At 40.5% G+C, this 17741-nt stretch overlaps 1 protein-coding gene and 1 long non-coding RNA gene across 5 annotated transcripts in view; one reads left to right on the forward strand and one right to left on the reverse strand.

The window, feature by feature from the left end:
* PAQR3 (progestin and adipoQ receptor family member 3) overlaps window positions 1-7209 on the reverse strand; it is a 29665-nt gene extending 22456 nt beyond the window's left edge. For all 3 annotated transcript variants that reach the window (XR_004043931.2, XM_030877968.3, XM_030877966.2), the window contains exons 1-2: window positions 6833-7209; window positions 3431-3593 (exon numbers count right to left, since the gene is read on the reverse strand). Coding sequence is in view for 2 of the 3 variants with exons in the window: in XM_030877968.3 (XP_030733828.1) it covers window positions 3431-3593; window positions 6833-7017 (348 nt within the window). In the remaining variant the exon portion in view is untranslated. The remainder of the gene's footprint in view (window positions 1-3430; window positions 3594-6832) is intronic.
* Window positions 7210-7306: 97 nt separating this feature from the next.
* Window positions 7307-17741, forward strand: part of LOC115864371 (uncharacterized) — a 311733-nt gene continuing 301298 nt past the window's right edge. For both annotated transcript variants that reach the window (XR_009563861.1, XR_004043933.2), the window contains exon 1: window positions 7307-7416. This is a non-coding gene — a long non-coding RNA (uncharacterized lncRNA). The remainder of the gene's footprint in view (window positions 7417-17741) is intronic.

Raw genomic sequence — 17741 nt, forward strand, 5'->3', positions numbered from 1 at the left:
GTTAGAAAATAGAGGAGGGAGAGTACCAGGTCTGTGGGTGCATGTGTGTACTTGTGGGTGGGAGTGGTGGGCAGAAAAGAGCTACATATTTCATAGAAGGGTTGCCACCTGAGCTGCACCTTAAGTTGACCTGGCATTCATCAAGGACATAAATAAAGGTGTGCACAGGTTTACTGGAGGGCCCATAGGAAAAGCAGCATACTGAGAAACACAGCATCATTAAGGAATGCTATGAGGCCTTCTTCATGATATGATTATGACAGATCCTATACATCAAGGAGTTTTAACTTCAGTATTATGGGCTCTGTGTGATACTTCTGAAAATTTTAAGTGCACCCTTACAGAAAGGCTGAGATGAGAGGTTACAGGCATAGCCCTAGGAAGCAATGACCAGAGCCTACACTAAGCCAGGGACAGTGGGGGTAGGGAAAATGGGCCAGATAAATGGTCATCTAGCTATTCTGTAGTCTGACCATTAAACCAACCTAAGTCGCCACAGCCTCAATATCAATATTCAAAACAAGGTTCCTAGCCATAATCTCATTTCTTCATCCACTATCTAAAATCCTTAACAGTCTGTGGCTTTGGCTACTACAAGTCAGAGTTTATTGACCCAATTAAACATAACTCTAAGAAGCTTGGTTATTTGTTTTATCTGATTATCCCTGAGATAAAACACAGTAAATTCAGAGAACATGAAGGTGTATATTCTCACTGACAGGGAAAGATCTCATCATCACAATGCTGAGTGACACAAAACAGCAAGCACAGAGATGACCACAGCTCAGAAGGAGGTAGATAGGAAAGGTAGGCAGGCAGGTGTGAGGCAGCTGTGATACACAAACGTCTGGAGGAATCTGAACCCAAATGTCAAATGTGGAAGTGGAATTTCAAATGACTTTTACTTTCTTCCAAATACTTTTGTGTTTGCTTCAATTTCTACATGAGTATATGTTATAGTAATAATAACAACAATAAAGCTAATTTCATTGTGAAAAGGTAAATAAAAGTGGAAAGAGAAAAACTACAGTATCAAGAGGAAAGTAAAATATACGGTATTCATAGAGAACATCTGAGTTTTAGAAAAGTTAACCTAGACTTAGTATGTTGTTTTAAAAGGGACATGTTGTTAGAGTTGCTTAAAAAACTGACTGAAAAATTATCTGACATTGAGTATGTCTCCGTTTTCTGGAAAGTTTCCTTCTGTGGAGTATCTCACTCCATCCAGGTGGACAGGTAATTAGAGCATGACATCCTACATCTAAGCTCCTTGCCATGATAACCAAATGCCTCGGGATCTGGCTCCTGCCTATCTATCTCTCCAGTCTTACCTTTCTCCATTTTCCTAGGGTTTAACCACAAACACCAGCACCTACAGGTCCAGAAAGTGCTAAGCTGTCTCTTGCTTCTGGTCCTTTAGGCACTCTTTTTTCTGCTTCATTGCCCTACCTCACTCTCCCTTCTGCTCACCTATCTGGGTGACTTGATCTTTATGACAGGCTGGTTTTGTTCAGCACTGTATTCCCGATGCCAACTTAGTGCCTGGATATAGATAAGAGGTATTAGAAAGATATTTCTTGAACTGAATGTTAATGAACTGAATCTGGGGAAAGGTGTTCTCAGATTCTATTCTTCTCTAACATAGAAAGACTTCAAAGCCCCTAAAATTACATTCTACTATTCAGAATGTACTCTATTAAAAAACTCTGGTTGGTAGGAAAGCACTGAGCACGTAAAAAGGGTAGAAGTAAAAAGAGTAAAAATGTTATATCTTTAAAAAATTAAATGTAAATCAATATTAATACATATATTTATGGTTTACCATGCTGCCTGCTAACTCTAAGAATTTGGGGAAATTGGGTGAACAAGTTATAATTTCATAAAAATAAAAATAATAAAAATGGTATCTGCAAGTAGGGAAAATGTGCTCATTTGTCTTTAGAAGCTGTACTGTGTGTAACAGAAAGGTCAGTGCACTAGCAGTTAGGAGAAGAGGATTCTACTGCCCTGCTGAACAATCCAAGTCACTCTTACCACTTTGGGTGTTTCTTCACTGGCAGTTGTTTTAATTATTTCGTCTTCTCAGTTTTGCAATGCACTGCTTTCTTAAACCATTATGAAAATGAATGTGTGTTCCCTGAAATAACCAGCTGTGGCTGGGTGGCTAAAGGGCCTGGGGTAGAGGAAAACATGTGGGATCCTCAAAGGAAATAATATCTGTATAACAGTAGAGTATAAACCAATTTTTCTTATATTAAGCACATCTTAGTCTATAAGATACATCTAAAAATTAAGTATGGAGAAATTGATTCATTTCCATTTTAAAAATTGGGATAGATTTTAAAGAGCTGTTTAGGCTCCAGTCAGGACAAAAATTAAACCTGAGAAAGAGTATACTTTAAAAAACACTTAAAGAAAAAATAATTTTCTAATAAGAACACAAAAATACAGAGTATTCTTTCCCTCAAAGAAATTTAAAATATGGTTCTAGGAGCTAGAATTAGAAGAAAAGGAGGAGAGAGATGTTTCCAGTGTGTTTCTTGATCATGTAAGTCCAAAGTTTTGAGTCAAATGATGAAGGCCTGAAACTATTACACAATGAAAGCAACACCTGTGCAGTTTACTTATCGATTCCCCTCTCAGAGTAGCAGCAGGTTAACTGCAGGGAGTGCTGGCCTACGTTTGGAGGGAGAGGCATGATAGCTTTTTCTTTTCATTTTTATGATTTTTTTGTACTCTCTTCATTTTTTTTAAAATTTAAAAAATATCAACTGGATTTTGGTCCACGTTAGTTTTCTTTTTCAGAATTACCTGTTTGAAAAATTATTAAACGTAACTTTTAAAGGCACTTTGTTACAGATCCCAGAAGAAAAATTAAAGTGCTGAGGAACACATACAAGAGGCTACAGAGGAGAAGAAACTGAAAGTATCTGAAATCAGGCACGTGCAAAAGACCTAAAGGAAATTAACATTAAAGTGAGAGAAAAGATTACCAACAAAAAAAGACATTAAAACTAAGACAGTATGGAAACAACAAATACAAAAGGCATAGACATATAAAAGATGAGAAATCTTCCCAAACAAGTTTTAAGCAGACAACAGAGTTCTACTTCAGTCGGCAAACACAGTACAGAGATTCCTATCTTTGTATTAATCTTAAAGCAGAGAGGTCTAAAAAAAGGAAGAGAAAAGAAAGAAATTTTCTCAATCTTTAAAACTTACTGGATTTCAAATATACTCTAATAACATCCAAATACACTCTCATAAAAACATACTCTGGATGCTTATATTATGAAAGTGAATAAGCTAAAACCTATATGCTATTTGGGGGCTCTTTAAAGCAAGTTGTGGGTGTGAAGTAAGGTCACCTGCCCAAGCTTGTCTGACTAAAGTTCTCTTTACCAATAATAGTGTTTATGAAATGACTTACCTGGAAGCAGAAAAGGCAAATAGAACAAATTACAAAGTCTTCTCTGGATGCACTTGCTGAAGGTAACACAGATGTCATGTCATATATTCCCAGTGTGAAGAAGAGAAAGAAACCCAGCAAATGACTCCAGATGTTTACCGTCTCATTAGATAAAATAAACAAACTGGAAAAAACCAAACGTGCAGCTCAGATTCATATCTGTTCGCTCACTGTCAGCATTTAAAAGGTTATGGACAATTTTGGGGATTATCTAATACGTGCTACTTTAAGCCCTTAACCCCATCTTTACCTTTCCCATCAATCCTGGGATCTTACAGTTTTTTCTTGCTCACCTCTATTATACTTACCATTTCCTTCCTCAATTAGAGTTATTTATGTATAAATTCCACCTCATCCTCCAGCTTATCAACTCCCTGATGGCTGGCATGATTCATCTTTATGACACTACTGTTCCAAGCACAGTGTCTTGCTCAGATTAGATGCTAAATGTCTACAGAAATGAATGAGCAGATTAAAACTGGGTGCTAGCTACCATACTCTGACACTCAGTAATAGGTATCTGAAAACCCGCTAAGTATAAGGTTAGGCATGAACTTAAAATACCTTTTTAGTACTCATTACATGCAAGTGCAAAGTTAAATGGACTTGAGAGAAGCAGGATAAATACAAATGGATCCACTGGAAATGTCCTTTAAGACAGGCATTCTGCAACAACTTTGCTGTGGTGGTTTTGAAACCAAACTAGTTTCCAGGTGGCATGAGTTTATTCCTTTTTTGGAACGACAAGAGGTTACTTTTACTATCAGTACTAATTGCCCTCTTTCAATACGCCCTAACTGGTTTGAGTTTAAGTAGCCCTGGCAGTGCAGGCCGGTGCAGAGTGTTCCCCGCGGACCAGGAGTCAGGAGGCTCACTGTCCCTTCACTCCCACCCTGGGCAACAAATTAGCTCTGGGATCATGAGCAAGTCACTTAACGTCTCTGGCTTCAATTTCTCCATCTCTAAAACAAGGGAGCTGGATTAGATGCTGCTGCAAGTCCCTTCCAGCTCCTTCCTTAATTTTGTGAAATGTTTCTCCAGCTGTGGATAAGACTCATCAGATTATCAAAAGGTGATGTCATGACTAAAGGTTGAAATCCTCTTGCAAAATCTAATCTTTTGTTTAAACTAAAGTCTTTGACCTTCACTGATTCAGAATCCTTATTGGTAAGCACTAACGTATAACTCTAATACTGAATTTGCAGCAGTCACCATGGTTCATATTTTCCCATGTCATAAACATAGCAGGGTCTCACACAATCAGACGATCACCAAGGATAAAGTGGATCCTGTATCATGGATTTCAGGCTTTATCCTGTATAAGCATCAAGTATAAAAACTACTTATACTGGGGAGTGGGAGAAGAGATGCAGGGATGTGAAGAGACACATCTAACCCCAGGACTGTTTGACAGCCAATACCACATTCTGCCTGTTGCCTCAGAACTTTTCATTTGGTGAAACCCAGTATAACCTGATTAACTGAGCAGAGAGGCATAATCTTGACATGTTCCTTCCAACTAACAGAGTATTGGCAGAACAGTTGTGACGTACAAAACCTCTCCTTATATCCAAAATGTGTCCTCGTCCCTCTAGACAAAGGACAAAAGCTGAACCTGGAAAAGACCAAGCTGGTGGGAAGAGCACTTAGCAGAATATCCCCTGTAGGGGATCTACTCTTATTCTATGAGAAGTTAGACCTATACTCTGTTCTGCTTCAAAATCAACAATCAACTTCATCATCATCATCATCATCTATTTGGCTTCAAATTCAATGACCATGGTGATAACAAGTCACCATTTATTGAGTGCTTATTATGTACCAGGCTCTGTGTAGCATTTTACATACACAATCCCATTTCGTCCTTACTACTTTCTGAGGCATATACTGTAATTACCCTCACTTTTACAAATGGGGAAAATAAGGCTGGGAGAGGTTAACTTTTGTTCAAGGTCCCACAGCTGTTAAGTGGCAGATCTGCACACCCAAGTCTTTTTTACTCAACAGCCCAAGATCTAAAGCACTATATTTCACTCCTTAATCCATGAAATTTGGACCCTAATATTAGAATGCAGAGGTGGGTATAAAACTATTTAAGGCAACTGACTACCTGCTCTATCCTTATGGAACTCTACATCCACAGCAGAGCCCAGCTCTGATTTCTTGTGTAATAACTTATGCAAAGGAGTCAATGGGGAGGAAAATGGCACTCAGGATTCAAATTGTGAAGTACTGTGGGCCATGCATCGAAGCCAAGTAGGGATGGACAGTGATGTCACCTTGTGACCCTGAGTCAGAGAAGCAATTTAAAGGCAAGCAGGGCAAAGGAACTGGGGTAAGACCATGCCAAAAACAAGATCAAGAATCAAACATGTGGTTGCTGCTTGAACAATTCAATGGCTCACATTCCAGCAGTGGGGTTTGTCACTACAGTGACCTGGAGCTAAGCAACATGGGTATCTTAATTCTCTTAAAGTGGGGTCCTGTAATTAAGTACATATAGGGAGTTTTAACAGAAAGCTAGTCGAAGAACTAGAACACTAATTTTTCAGTTTTGTTTTTTTAAACCCAGGCTTTCAAGGGACTCAATTTTAAGAGTTTAAATGATGACGGAATTCCTTTTTTAAAGACACTTCTATAGTGCTCTAGTGGAGGGCAGTGCCTGTTATAGGCTCTCTTTGCTATAGTGCTTTTCCCACACAGCGTTTTTTCACAATGGTTATTATGTAATAGTATAACTAGCTCTTTAATGTGTGTCACCCAGGCTAGACCTCAGTATTTTCATGAGAACAAGGGCCATACCTGCTGTTCTTTGCAGGACCTGGTAGGGTGCCTGGCACCTAGCAGGGGTTCCATACTATCTGCTGAATGAATAAACCAGGATTTCTAAATGTATGGCATTGTGAACTTGTTTCCTATTATACAGGCACTTATCTGGCCCCAAACATCTGAATTTCCATAGGGCTGCCTTAAAAATAAACAAAGCTTTGGTATACACAGGGGCAAGTATGGCTCAGTCATTGTCAGTGGGGTCGATTCCAACATGTATCCCAATAAGCACCAAATGGAATAAACGATGTAAAAATTCCTTTGTAAAGAGCAAAGCCCCACAGGAGTTAGTGATTATGACCATTGTTACTATCATTAGTCCATGGATCAAGTAGCCCGGTGGCGGAAGAAGCAAAGACAACGAGAAAGGAGAGGTGGCAGAAAGGGATGAAAAGGTTGGGACAGCTAGGAAATGATGGGCACGGAGAAACGCGGGGAAAGCAGCAGGCGGACCAGACAAAAAGGCTGTAGGTGAGGAGGAGGGGCCGCCGGCGCGCCCCCCAGGCGCACCCAGCGGAGGCGGCCAGACTGTACCTTTTGATACACAGCCTGGAGGGCAGGTAGGCCCGGTAGCCGTCGGTGATGTACGGGTTGTCCTTGAGGGACACGGGGATCTGCTCGTAGGTGTAGAGGCGGATGCCGCGGGGCACCAGGACGGGCCAGTACTGGTAGCTGCCCAGCTCGATATAATGTGCGCTCTTCAGCAGCTTCTGATGCATCCTTCCTGGCCGCCGCCGCTCCCCAAGCGGGGAGCTTGCCCAGGCCCCGCCTCCCCGGGGAGGGGGCTTCGCCCCCGCAGCCCCCGCCCCGGAGCCCGGACGTGGCGCGAGGTCCTACGGCCCTGCCTTTGCCCAGGCCGGGCTCCGCTCACAGGGCGGCCACCGCCGTCAGCACCCCGGCGGACCCGGCAGCGTCGCAGCCCTCCCTGACGTCAGCACGCCGCGGCGGGCCCCGCCCCTCGGACCTGGCTGGGGCCGGCGCGGCTGGGAAGGGGGCGGGGCCGCAGTCCGCGCGTGTGCGACTGTAAGCAAGGACCTGCGGGATTCGCCTGGGGTTCACGGGCAGCTCGAGCGCTTACGAGCGGCGGCCGGCCTCACCTCTTCCGTGAGAAGAGCGCGGTAATGTACAGCGAATTCAAGTGGTTTTTTTTTTCTTATTCTGTTTTTAATTAGAAGCAATATGTGTTACATTTTGAAAATCAAGGGGAAAAGAGTAACTGGAAGAAAAATAGGAACTAGAGCTAACTCTTCACTGGTTACTTTTTATCGTGAAATCTCACACACTTGGGGTCAGAGGGGACCTTCGAGGTTTTCTGGGCTAAGGTCAGTCCTTGCAAGTGGTTGGAAATAGAGGAAAACTGATGTACATGGAACTATACCAAAACCGAGCATACGCTGAGTCATAAAGAAAGCCCCAGCACATTTAAAGCACCAAAAAGCATTCAGAGTATTTTCCCTGACCACAACAGACAAACTGGGAATAAACAAGAAAACCGAAAAGCCCCAAATGATTGGAATTGAAACAAAACCCTTCTAAGTATTTAATGGGTTGATGAAGAAATCACAATGGAAATGAGAAAGTATACCTAACTTAATGATAAAGATGAAATATATCAAAATTTGGGGGACAAGTGTTATAGCTTTGTCTCCGGCTACGAATTATGATGCAAATGCTTATTCATAATGGCAACAGGGCAAAACATCAGTTTTGCATCCATATATGTAGAATCTTTAGCCCATTGTTTGGTTACATGCATGATGAGAATCATTCATGATGCCTATTATTTATGTTTTGTTATTGTGTTAGTAATATTAGTTGCTGTGTGAGAGGCAGTATGGTTTACTGATTAACTTCTGGGCTTTGAAGCCTTGCTACCTGGGTTTGAATTCAACCATTTACTTAGCAAGTATTTAACCTCTTTGCGTCTCAGTTTTCTTACTAGTAAAATAGGGATAATAACAGTACTTTGTGTTGTAAGGATTAAATCAGTGAATCCATGTAACACTCGGAGAAAACTGCCGAGCATATTGTTAGCCCCCCAAAATGTTATCTATTATTAGATTTCAAGGGAAGATATATTAATAGATAAAACTAGACAAATTTAGATAAATCCTAAGCGAACTTAAATGTCATGTAAAAGGAAACACTGAGACCTTTTTTTAAGCCATGAAGCCAAAACTAATATTTAAAAGCTTACTGTGTGTTCAGTACATTAGCTCTGCTTAAGGTTACTGTGTATAGGAATTCTCATTTCCTAGTGGAGGAAGATCATGCCTGAGAATGCCTGCCATGCTCATAGAAGTCTTCTGGGAAGTTCTTTCAGCATGTATTCACGCTGGTGCCACAGGAATGTGGCCACCGCTGACCCAAAGATGGATCAGTGGCCCATGAAATGTCCTAACACAGATGTCCATGCAAGAGCAACGGTAATTAGCTTTCTTCGATCAGTGTCTTTCTTGGGAATTTGGCCTGGAGATGCGGGAAGAGAGCTTGTAACCTGGTATTTGAAACAGAAGTAGAAAGATGCCCAGAGATCATCAGAGACAGAGACCTGAGAACGGCAGCTGCATTATGATAATGGTGAGACACTAGAGTGAAGAATTAGGAATGGCAGCTGCTTTTATTGTTGTGAAACCTGTTGCAAAATGACTTCTGGACTGACTTCAATCATTTATAACCCATGTCAGTTCTCTCTAATTCATTCACGTGGTTTAATTTTTAAAGTAAGCAGTCTTTAACACTAAGTACTTAACTCCCACCCGCCCTTATGAAATGAATGGACAGATATGAAAACATAGATATAGCAACAATCCATGTCTGAATCTAGAGAGAAAAAGAGGTCTATGAGTAAAAAAGTGGAAAGAGCTCTATTTCCTCTTCCACTCAGGCCTGTAAGGCAATGGAAGCAGGAGCCACATTGCTTTGGGGCATCTCTAACAGTGGTAACGCAAAGGGGAGAGGGCACAGTTCCCCACAGATAGCTGTGGGATTTTGCACTTTGAGGGCTCTGGCTGTTTAGTCATGGTGCTTGACAGAAGACATCAGTAGCATGCCTGGTAAAGGAATGCCAGGGGCTCCCCCTCCTGGTGGGGGATCAACAGCTGCATCTAGCAGAAATCTCAGTGCGCTTGAAGTGACAGGATGGGGAACTGAACTGCCCAGTAAGAGTTACTGAGAAAATGGCAGCATCTCATCATAAGCACCTGTGGAGAGACACATCTTGCCTTTAATACACTTGTGGTAGGGGGTAGGAAATTCTCGAGGAGTTGGGAGTCCTACACCTTCACATGGGCCCAAGAGCCAGGAAACTTCAAATTTTTACTGTTGCTGTGATCAGTCTGTGTCCTACAGGGATTTGAGGTTTGGGGACACTCAGATTGTGCCTTGTTTTATAGGATGGCTTTCAGTGATCTGGGATGGAGAGACATGGGGGCTTCATGGAGCATCTGGGCTTCATGGAGCATCTAAGATATTTTTCCCTTCCCTCGTTCCTTCTTGTTTATTCTTTTTCATAGCTGTAAAATGATATTGGAGCGAGACTTGCAGGTATTGGAATGGACGCACCATGGAAGTTTACATTTATTGAATTCCAGTTGTGTGCCACACATTTGTCCCAGAAAACAGAGATGAATAAGACATCTTTTAGATAGTCATCTTTACCAATCTGCACAGCAAACTGACATTTTGACTGCCTCCCCTCCGCACCCCCCACCATGAAACTCTCTTTTCTAGACTTTTGAGACAACTCACACCTGGATTTTTTCCTTACTTTTCGGCCTGTCCATTCCAGAGGCCTTTGATAATTGCTGTTTCTCCACCTGAGTATTAAACCAAGGTGTGTTTTAGGATTCTTTCTTCAGTTTTTGAAAAAATGTATTCTATTTTTACTCTCTATATTTCCGTGGCTTCAGTTACTATCTTTAAGCTGATGTCTCACAAATCGGTAGTTTCAGGCCAGATCTCCTTTCTGTACATCTGGATTCACATACAGGACTGGACATGGAAGCCTGAAACAGTGAAAATGAACTCATTATCTTTCCTCCTGAATCTGTTTTTAACCCTGATTCCCTGTTCACTCAGTCTCTCAAGCCTTGGAGTTATCTCCTCCCTTGGCTGCATTTTATCAGCACCTTCTTTTCCTTCCTTCCCCATCACCACAACCAGTTCCTTGCCAATGATTGCAACCCTCCTGTCAAATGAGGCTGATCTGAAGAAACAATAAACCACAAACAGTTCATCAACTTAACTATATCTTCTTTAATTCCATACCCAAGTCGCTGAAGAAGATGACAAAAATGCCGTGGATTGGTATCTCTGCAAATTCAGTTTACAGTTTCTGTGGAACTTTCAACTCCACTTTGGATATTCTAACATTTGCTGGACACCTTCTACTCCCCACCCACCACTTAACATTAGCAGATCAACCCCTTCCCCTTTCACAGAGAAACGAGAGGTCAGAGAGTGGGAACTTCCTCAACTTTCTGCTGCTAACCCTCCCCCTCTAAGCTCACCCCAAGTTAAAGCCCATCCTTTGTTTCCTTTCCTTTGTCTCAGTAGAAATGACCCCTTTGAACCCGCTACTTCAGGTCAATCTGCTACCTGTTTTCTGGATCATGTTCCCTTTAGTCGCCTCATGGATCTTGCTGTGTCACTTACCTTTCTCTCAGATGTATCTCCAACATTCCCCTGTCTGTTTTTACTTTCCCTTTGGCTGTCTCCCGGCCTGAAGTCCTCAGTAAGTTGCCAGATAAAGCTGAAACTCACAGCTCTCATGCTGTGCTTTCTTTTTCAGTTGACACCTTGGATGTGACTTTTATTTGGATAGGATCTTTGCATATATAATTAAGTTTAATATCTCCAGATCATTCTGGATTTAGGGTGGCCCCTAAATCTGATGACTGGTGTCATTGTAAGAGAAAGGAGAGGAAGATTTGAGACACAAGCATAGAAGAAGGCCACGTGAAGACAGAAGCAGAGATTGGAGTTATACCGCCACAAGCCACAGAACCCGTGGCCCATGGTGCCACCATATGCTGGAAGAGGCAAGGAAGGATTCCCTCCCAAAGCCGTTAGCGTGAGAGTGGCCTACCCTACAGACTTAGGACTTCTGACCTCAGAACTGAGAGAATAAATTTCTGTTGTTTTAAGCCACCAAGTTTGTGACAGCCCTAAGCAACTGATACAGATTTTGGTGTTGGAAAAGGGGTGTTGCTGTAACAAAAGCTAAAAATGTGGAAGTGGCTTTGGAATTGGGTAGTTTATAGAAGTTGGAAGAATTTTGAAGTGCGTGATAGAGAAAGCCTAGATTTCCTTGAAGTGGTGGGTGGTTGGTAAAAACGTGGATGTTAAAGGAAATGCTGATGAGATCTCAGAAGGAAGTGAAGAGTGCAGTAGAGAAAGCTTCTATCATCTTAGAGCATACATGTATTGTCATGAACAAAATATTGGTAGAAATGTGAATGTTAAAAGGTTCTTCTGGGGAGGTCTCAGGAGGAAATGAACATAGCATTAGAAAATGAAGGAAAGGAAATCTTTGTTATAAAGTGGCAGAAAACTTGGCTGAATTGAGTTCTATTGTTGGGTGAAAGCAGAACTTAAAAGTGATGAACTTGGATATTTAGCTGAGGAGATTTCCAGGGAAAGTGCTAAAAAATCAGCCTGGTTTCTCCTTGCTGCTTATAGTGAAACATGAAGGAAAGAGATAAATGGGAGGAAGGAACTGTTAAGCAAAAAGAAACAAGCATTTGGTTATTTGGGAGATTCTCAAACTGTCTAGATCACAAAGAATGCTAAAATTAGGAAATTCATTGTTGGAAAAGCATGCTCTGGAAAGAAGGTCAAGGATATGGCTGGGCAACCTTTTGCTTAAGAGATTGTCTTGTAACTTACGGATTTACTCAACCATTCAGCAGAAGCCAGGAATAGATATGGGGCTATCCAGAAAGATCTGTGGGGACCCTTCTGTCTAATGGAGTAGACCTCCATGTCATACAGAGGAGGCACACACAGTTTTTGAGAAAGTTGTATTAGCAGGAACGCTGACAGTTTGAACTGAAGGGGACAGAGAGAGGACCAAATGAAGGAAGGCTTGTGGACTTCTGAGATTCTACAGGCAGGAAGCTGGCTGATAGAGTTACTTGTTTGCAAACATGTGTTACCCTTCAAGAAAAAGGAAGAATGTCTTCAAGGGCAGAGCCCCCGTGACACAGAGACTGGCAGGGTCCCGTCATAGGCCCAAAGGACAGAGCATCAGGCCACAGAGGATTATTTTCAGGCCTTGAAACCTAAAAGAATTTGTCCTGCTGGATTTGGAGCTTAGTTGGGAATGGAGACCCCTTTATTCCTCTTTTGCAATGGGAATGTCTATCCTGTGTCTGTCCCACCCTTGTATTTGGGAAGCAGATAGCATTTTTTCTGGTTTCACAGACTCTACAGATAGAGAAGAATTTTGTCACAGGATAGATCATACCCAGAGTCTAACCCATACCAGATTTAGATGATTTAGATAAGATTTGAGACTATTGAGCTGATGATATTTAGATAAGATTTTAGAGTTAATGCTCTAATGGGTTGAGACTTTTGGGGTTGTTGGCCTGGGGTGAAGGCATTTTGCATGTTTGTCACACTGTAGTGGGTTGAATGTGCCCCTCTTCCCCCCAAAAAGGTATGTCCTCCTGAAACCTGTGAATATGACCTTATTTGGAAAAATGGTCTTTGCAGATGCAATTAAGATTTCAAGATGAGATCAGCCTGGATTGGGCTGGGTCCAAAATCTGTGATGCCACCACCATCACCATCTTCCGTGGGTCTCTGTTAATAAGTTCTTTTTAGTCCTTATTTTACTGATTTATCTGCAGCACTTAATTGCTGACCACTTTCCCTTTCTTTCCTTCCTGAGTTTCAGTAACCATATTCTGATTTTCTTATTTTTCGTAGCATACTACCTTAGTCTCTTTTGTGATCACTTCTTCTTTTGCCTATCACATAAATATCCATGTTCTTAAGGGTTCTGTGCTTGATCTCTTTTTCTTGTCCCTTTACATAGTGTAATTACACTGTAACTGTCTCGATTCCTAAGGTTTAATTTCCACATATATGCTCCTAGTTCCCAAATTTCCATCCTGAGCTGTACACCTAAATATCCAGTTTCTTATTACGTATTTCCACTTTGATGTCTCTCATGACCTTCAAACTCAGGAACATATTGAAGCAAGTTCAAACTTTTTCTTTTCAATTCTTCTTTCACCCATTTTTTGGATAACACCACCATCCATCTATAAATTCAGCAGTTGTCTAATGTAAGAGGTGGAAAATAAATACAACTCATTTGCTAACCCTGATGGATAAGTAGTGGCTCCTGGGAGAGCTGATTTGAGTTGTAAAGAGTATAATATTTTTTTAAAGATTTTTTTGATGCAGACCATTTTTAAAGTCTTTATTGAATTTGTTACAATGTTGTTTCTGCTTTATGTTTTGGTTTCTTGGCTGCAAGGCATGTGGGATCTTAGCTCCCTGGCCAGGGATCGAACCCACAGCCCCTGCAATGGAAGGCGAAGCCCAGCCACTGGAAAGCCAGGGAAGTCCTATAATTATTTTTTTACATCTTTCTTGGAGTATAATTGCTTTACAATGGTGTGTTAGTTTCTGCTTTATAACAGAGTGAATCAGTTATACATATACATATGTTCCCATACCTCTTCCCTCTTGTGTCTCCCTCCCTCCCACCCTCCCTATCCCACCCCTCCAGGCGGTCACAAAGCACCGAGCTGATCTCCCTGTGCTATGCGGCTGCTTCCCACTAGCTATCTATTTTACGTTTGGTAGTGTATATAGGTCCATGCCACTCTCTCACTTTGTCACAGCTTACCCTTCCCCCTCCCCATATCCTCAAGTCCATTCTCTAGTAGGTCTGTGTCTTTATTCTGGTCTTACCCCTAGGTTCTTCTTGACATTTTTTTTCCCTAAAATTCCATATATATGTGTTAGCATACGGTATTTGTCTTTCTCTTTCTGACTTACTTCACTCTGTATGACAGACTCTAGGTCCATCCACCTCATTACAAATAGCTCAATTTCGTATCTTTTTATGGCTGAGTAATATTCTATTGTATATATGTGCCACATCTTCTTTATCCATTCATCCGATGATGGACACTTAGGTTGTTTCCATGTCCTGGCTATTGTAAATAGAGCTGCAATGAACATTTTGCTACATGACTCTTTTTGAATTATGGTTTTCTCAGGGTATATGCCCAGTAGTGGGATTGCTGGGTCATATGGTAGTTCTATCTGTAGATTTTTAAGGAACCTCCATACTGTTCTCCATAGTGGCTGTACCAATTCACATTCCCACCAGCAGTGCAAGAGTGTTCCCTTTTCTCCACACCCTCTCCAGCATTTATTGTTTCTAGAGTTTTTGATGATGGCCATTCTGACTGGTGTGAGATGACATCTCATTGTAGTTTTGATTTGCATTTCTCTAATGATTAATGATGTTGAGCATTCTTTCATGTGTTTGTTGGCAGTCTGCATATCTTCTTTGGAGAAATGTCTATTTAGGTCTTCTGCCCATTTTTGGATTGGGATGTTTGTTTCTTTGATATTGAGCTTCATGAGCTGCTTATAAATTATGGAAATTAATCCTTTGTCAGTTGCTTCATTTGCAAATATTTTCTCCCATCTGAGGGTTGTCTTTTGGTCTTCTTTATGGTTTCCATTGCTGTGCAAAAGCTTTGAAGTTTCATTAGGCTGCATTTGTTTATTTTTGTTTTTATTTCCATTTCTCTAGGAGATGGGTCAAAAAGTAACTTGCTGTGATTTATGTCATAGAGTGTTCTGCGTATGTTTTCCTCTAAGAGTTTGATAGTTTCTGGCCTTACATTTAGGTCTTTAATCCATTTTGAGCTTAATTTTCTGTATGGTGTTAGGGAGTGATCTAATCTCATACTTTTACATGTAGCTGTCCAGTTTTCCCAGCACCACTTATTGAAGAGGCTGTCCTTTCTCCACTGTACATTCCTGCCTCCTTTAACAAAGATAAGGTGATATATGTGCATGGGTTTATCTCTGGGCTTTCTATCCTGTTCCATTGATCTTTCTGTTTTGGTGCCAGTACCATACTGTCTTGATTACTGTAGCTTTGTAGTATAGTCTGAAGTCAGGGAGCCTGACTCCTCCAGCTCCATTTCTCATTCTCAAGATTGCTTTGGCTATTCGGGGTCTTTTGTGTTTTCATACAAATTGTGAAATTTTTTGTTTAGTTCTCTGAAAAATGCCATTGGTAGTTTGATAGGGATTGCATTGAATCTGTAGATTCCTTTGGGTAGTAGAGTCATTTTCACAATGTTGATTCTTCCAATCCAAGAACATGGTATATCTCTCCATCTATTTGTATCATCTTTAATTTCTTTCATCAGTGTCTTATAATTTTCTGCATACAGGTCTTTTGTCTCCTTAGGTAGGTTTATTCCTAGATATTTTATTCTTTTTGTTGCAGTGGTAAATGGGAATATTTTCTTAATTTCACTTTCAGATTTTTCATCATTAGTGTATAGGGATGCCAGAGATTTCTGTGCATTAATTTTTTATCCTGCTACTTTACCAAATTCATTGATTAGCTCTAGTAGTTTTCTGGTAGCATCTTTAGGATTCTCTATGTATAGTATCATGTCATCTGCAAACAGTGACAGCTTTACATCTTTCCGATTTGGATTCCTTTTATTTCCTTTTCTTCTCTGATTGCTGTGGCTAACGCTTCCAAAACTATGTTGCATAAGAGTAGTGATAGTGGGCAACCTTGTCTTCTTCCGGATCTTAGTGGAAATGCTTTCAGTTTTTCACCATTGAGGACGATGTTGGCTGTGGGTTTGTCATATATGGCCTTTATTGTGTTGAGGAAAGTTCCCTCTATGCCTACTTTCTGCAGGGTTTTTATCATAAATGGGTGTTGAATTTTGTCGAAAGCTTTCTCTGCATCTATTGAGATGATCATATGGGTTTTCTCCTTCAATTTGTTAATATGGTTTATCACGTTGATTGATTTGCATATATTGAAGAATCCTTGCATTCCTGGAATAAACCCCGCTTGATCATGGTGTATGATCCTTTTAATGTGCTGTTGGATTCTGTTTGCTATTATTTTGTTGAGGATTTTTGCATCTATGTTCATCAGTGATAATGGCCTGTAGTTTTCTTTCTTTGTGACATCCTTGTCTGGTTTTGGTATCAGGGTGATGGTGGCCTCGTAGAAAGAGTTTGGGAGTGTTCCTCCCTCTGCTATATTTTGCAAGAGTTTGAGAAGGATGGGTGTTAGCTCTTCTCTAAATGTTTGATAGTATTTGCCTGTGAAGCCATCTGGTCCTGGGCTTTTGTTTGTTGGAAGAATTTTAATCACAGTTTCAATTTCAGTGCTTGTGATTGGTATGTTCATATTTTCTATTTCTTCCTGATTCAGCCTTGGCAGGTTGTGCATTTCCAAGAATTTGTCCATTTCTTCCAGGTTGTCCATTTTATTGGCATAGAGTTGATTGTAGTAATCTCTCATGATCTTTTGTATTTCGGCAGTGTCAGTTGTTACTTCAACTTTTTCATTTCTAATTCTATTGATTTGAGTCTTCTCCCTTTTTTTCTTGATGAGTCTGGCTAATGGTTTATCAATTTTGTTTATCTTCTCAAAGAACCAACTTTTAGTTTTATTGATTTTTGGTATCATTTCCTTCATTTCTTTTTCATTTATTTCTGATCTTTATAATTTCTTTCCTTCTGCTAACTTTGGTTTTTTTTTTTTTTTGTTCTTCTTTCTCTAATTGCTTTAGGTACAAGGTGTGGTTGTTTATTCGAAATGTTTCCTGTTTCTTAAGGTAGGGTGGTATTGCTATAAACTTTCCTCTTAGAACTCTTTTTGCTGCATCCTATGGGTTTTGTATCGTCGTGTCTCCATTGTCATTTGTTTCTAGGTATTTTTTGATTTCCTCTGTGATTTCTTCAGTGATCACTTCATTATTAAGTTGTGTATTGTTTAGCCTCCATGTGTTTGTATTTTTTACTAGATCTTTTCCTGTAATTGATATCTAGTCTCATAGCATTGTGGTCGGAAAAGATACTTGATACAATTTCAATTTTCTTAAATTTACCAAGGCTTGATTTGTGACCCAAGATATGATCTATCCTGGAGAATGTTCCATGAGCACTTGAGAAAAATGTGTATTCTCTTGTTTTTGGATGGAATGTCCTATAAATATCAATTAAGTCCATCTTGTTTAATGTATCATTTAAAGCTTGTGTTTCCTTATTTTCATTTTAGATGATCTGTCCATTGGTGAAACTGGGGTGTTAAAGTCCCCTACTATGAATGTGTTACTGTCAGTTTCCCCTTTTATGGCTGTTAGTATTTGCCTTATGTATTGAGGTGCTCCTATGTTGGGTGCATAAATATTTACAATTG

This window comes from Globicephala melas, chromosome 5, assembly GCF_963455315.2.
Source record: "Globicephala melas chromosome 5, mGloMel1.2, whole genome shotgun sequence".
In the NCBI taxonomy this organism is placed as follows: Eukaryota; Metazoa; Chordata; class Mammalia; order Artiodactyla; family Delphinidae; genus Globicephala; species Globicephala melas.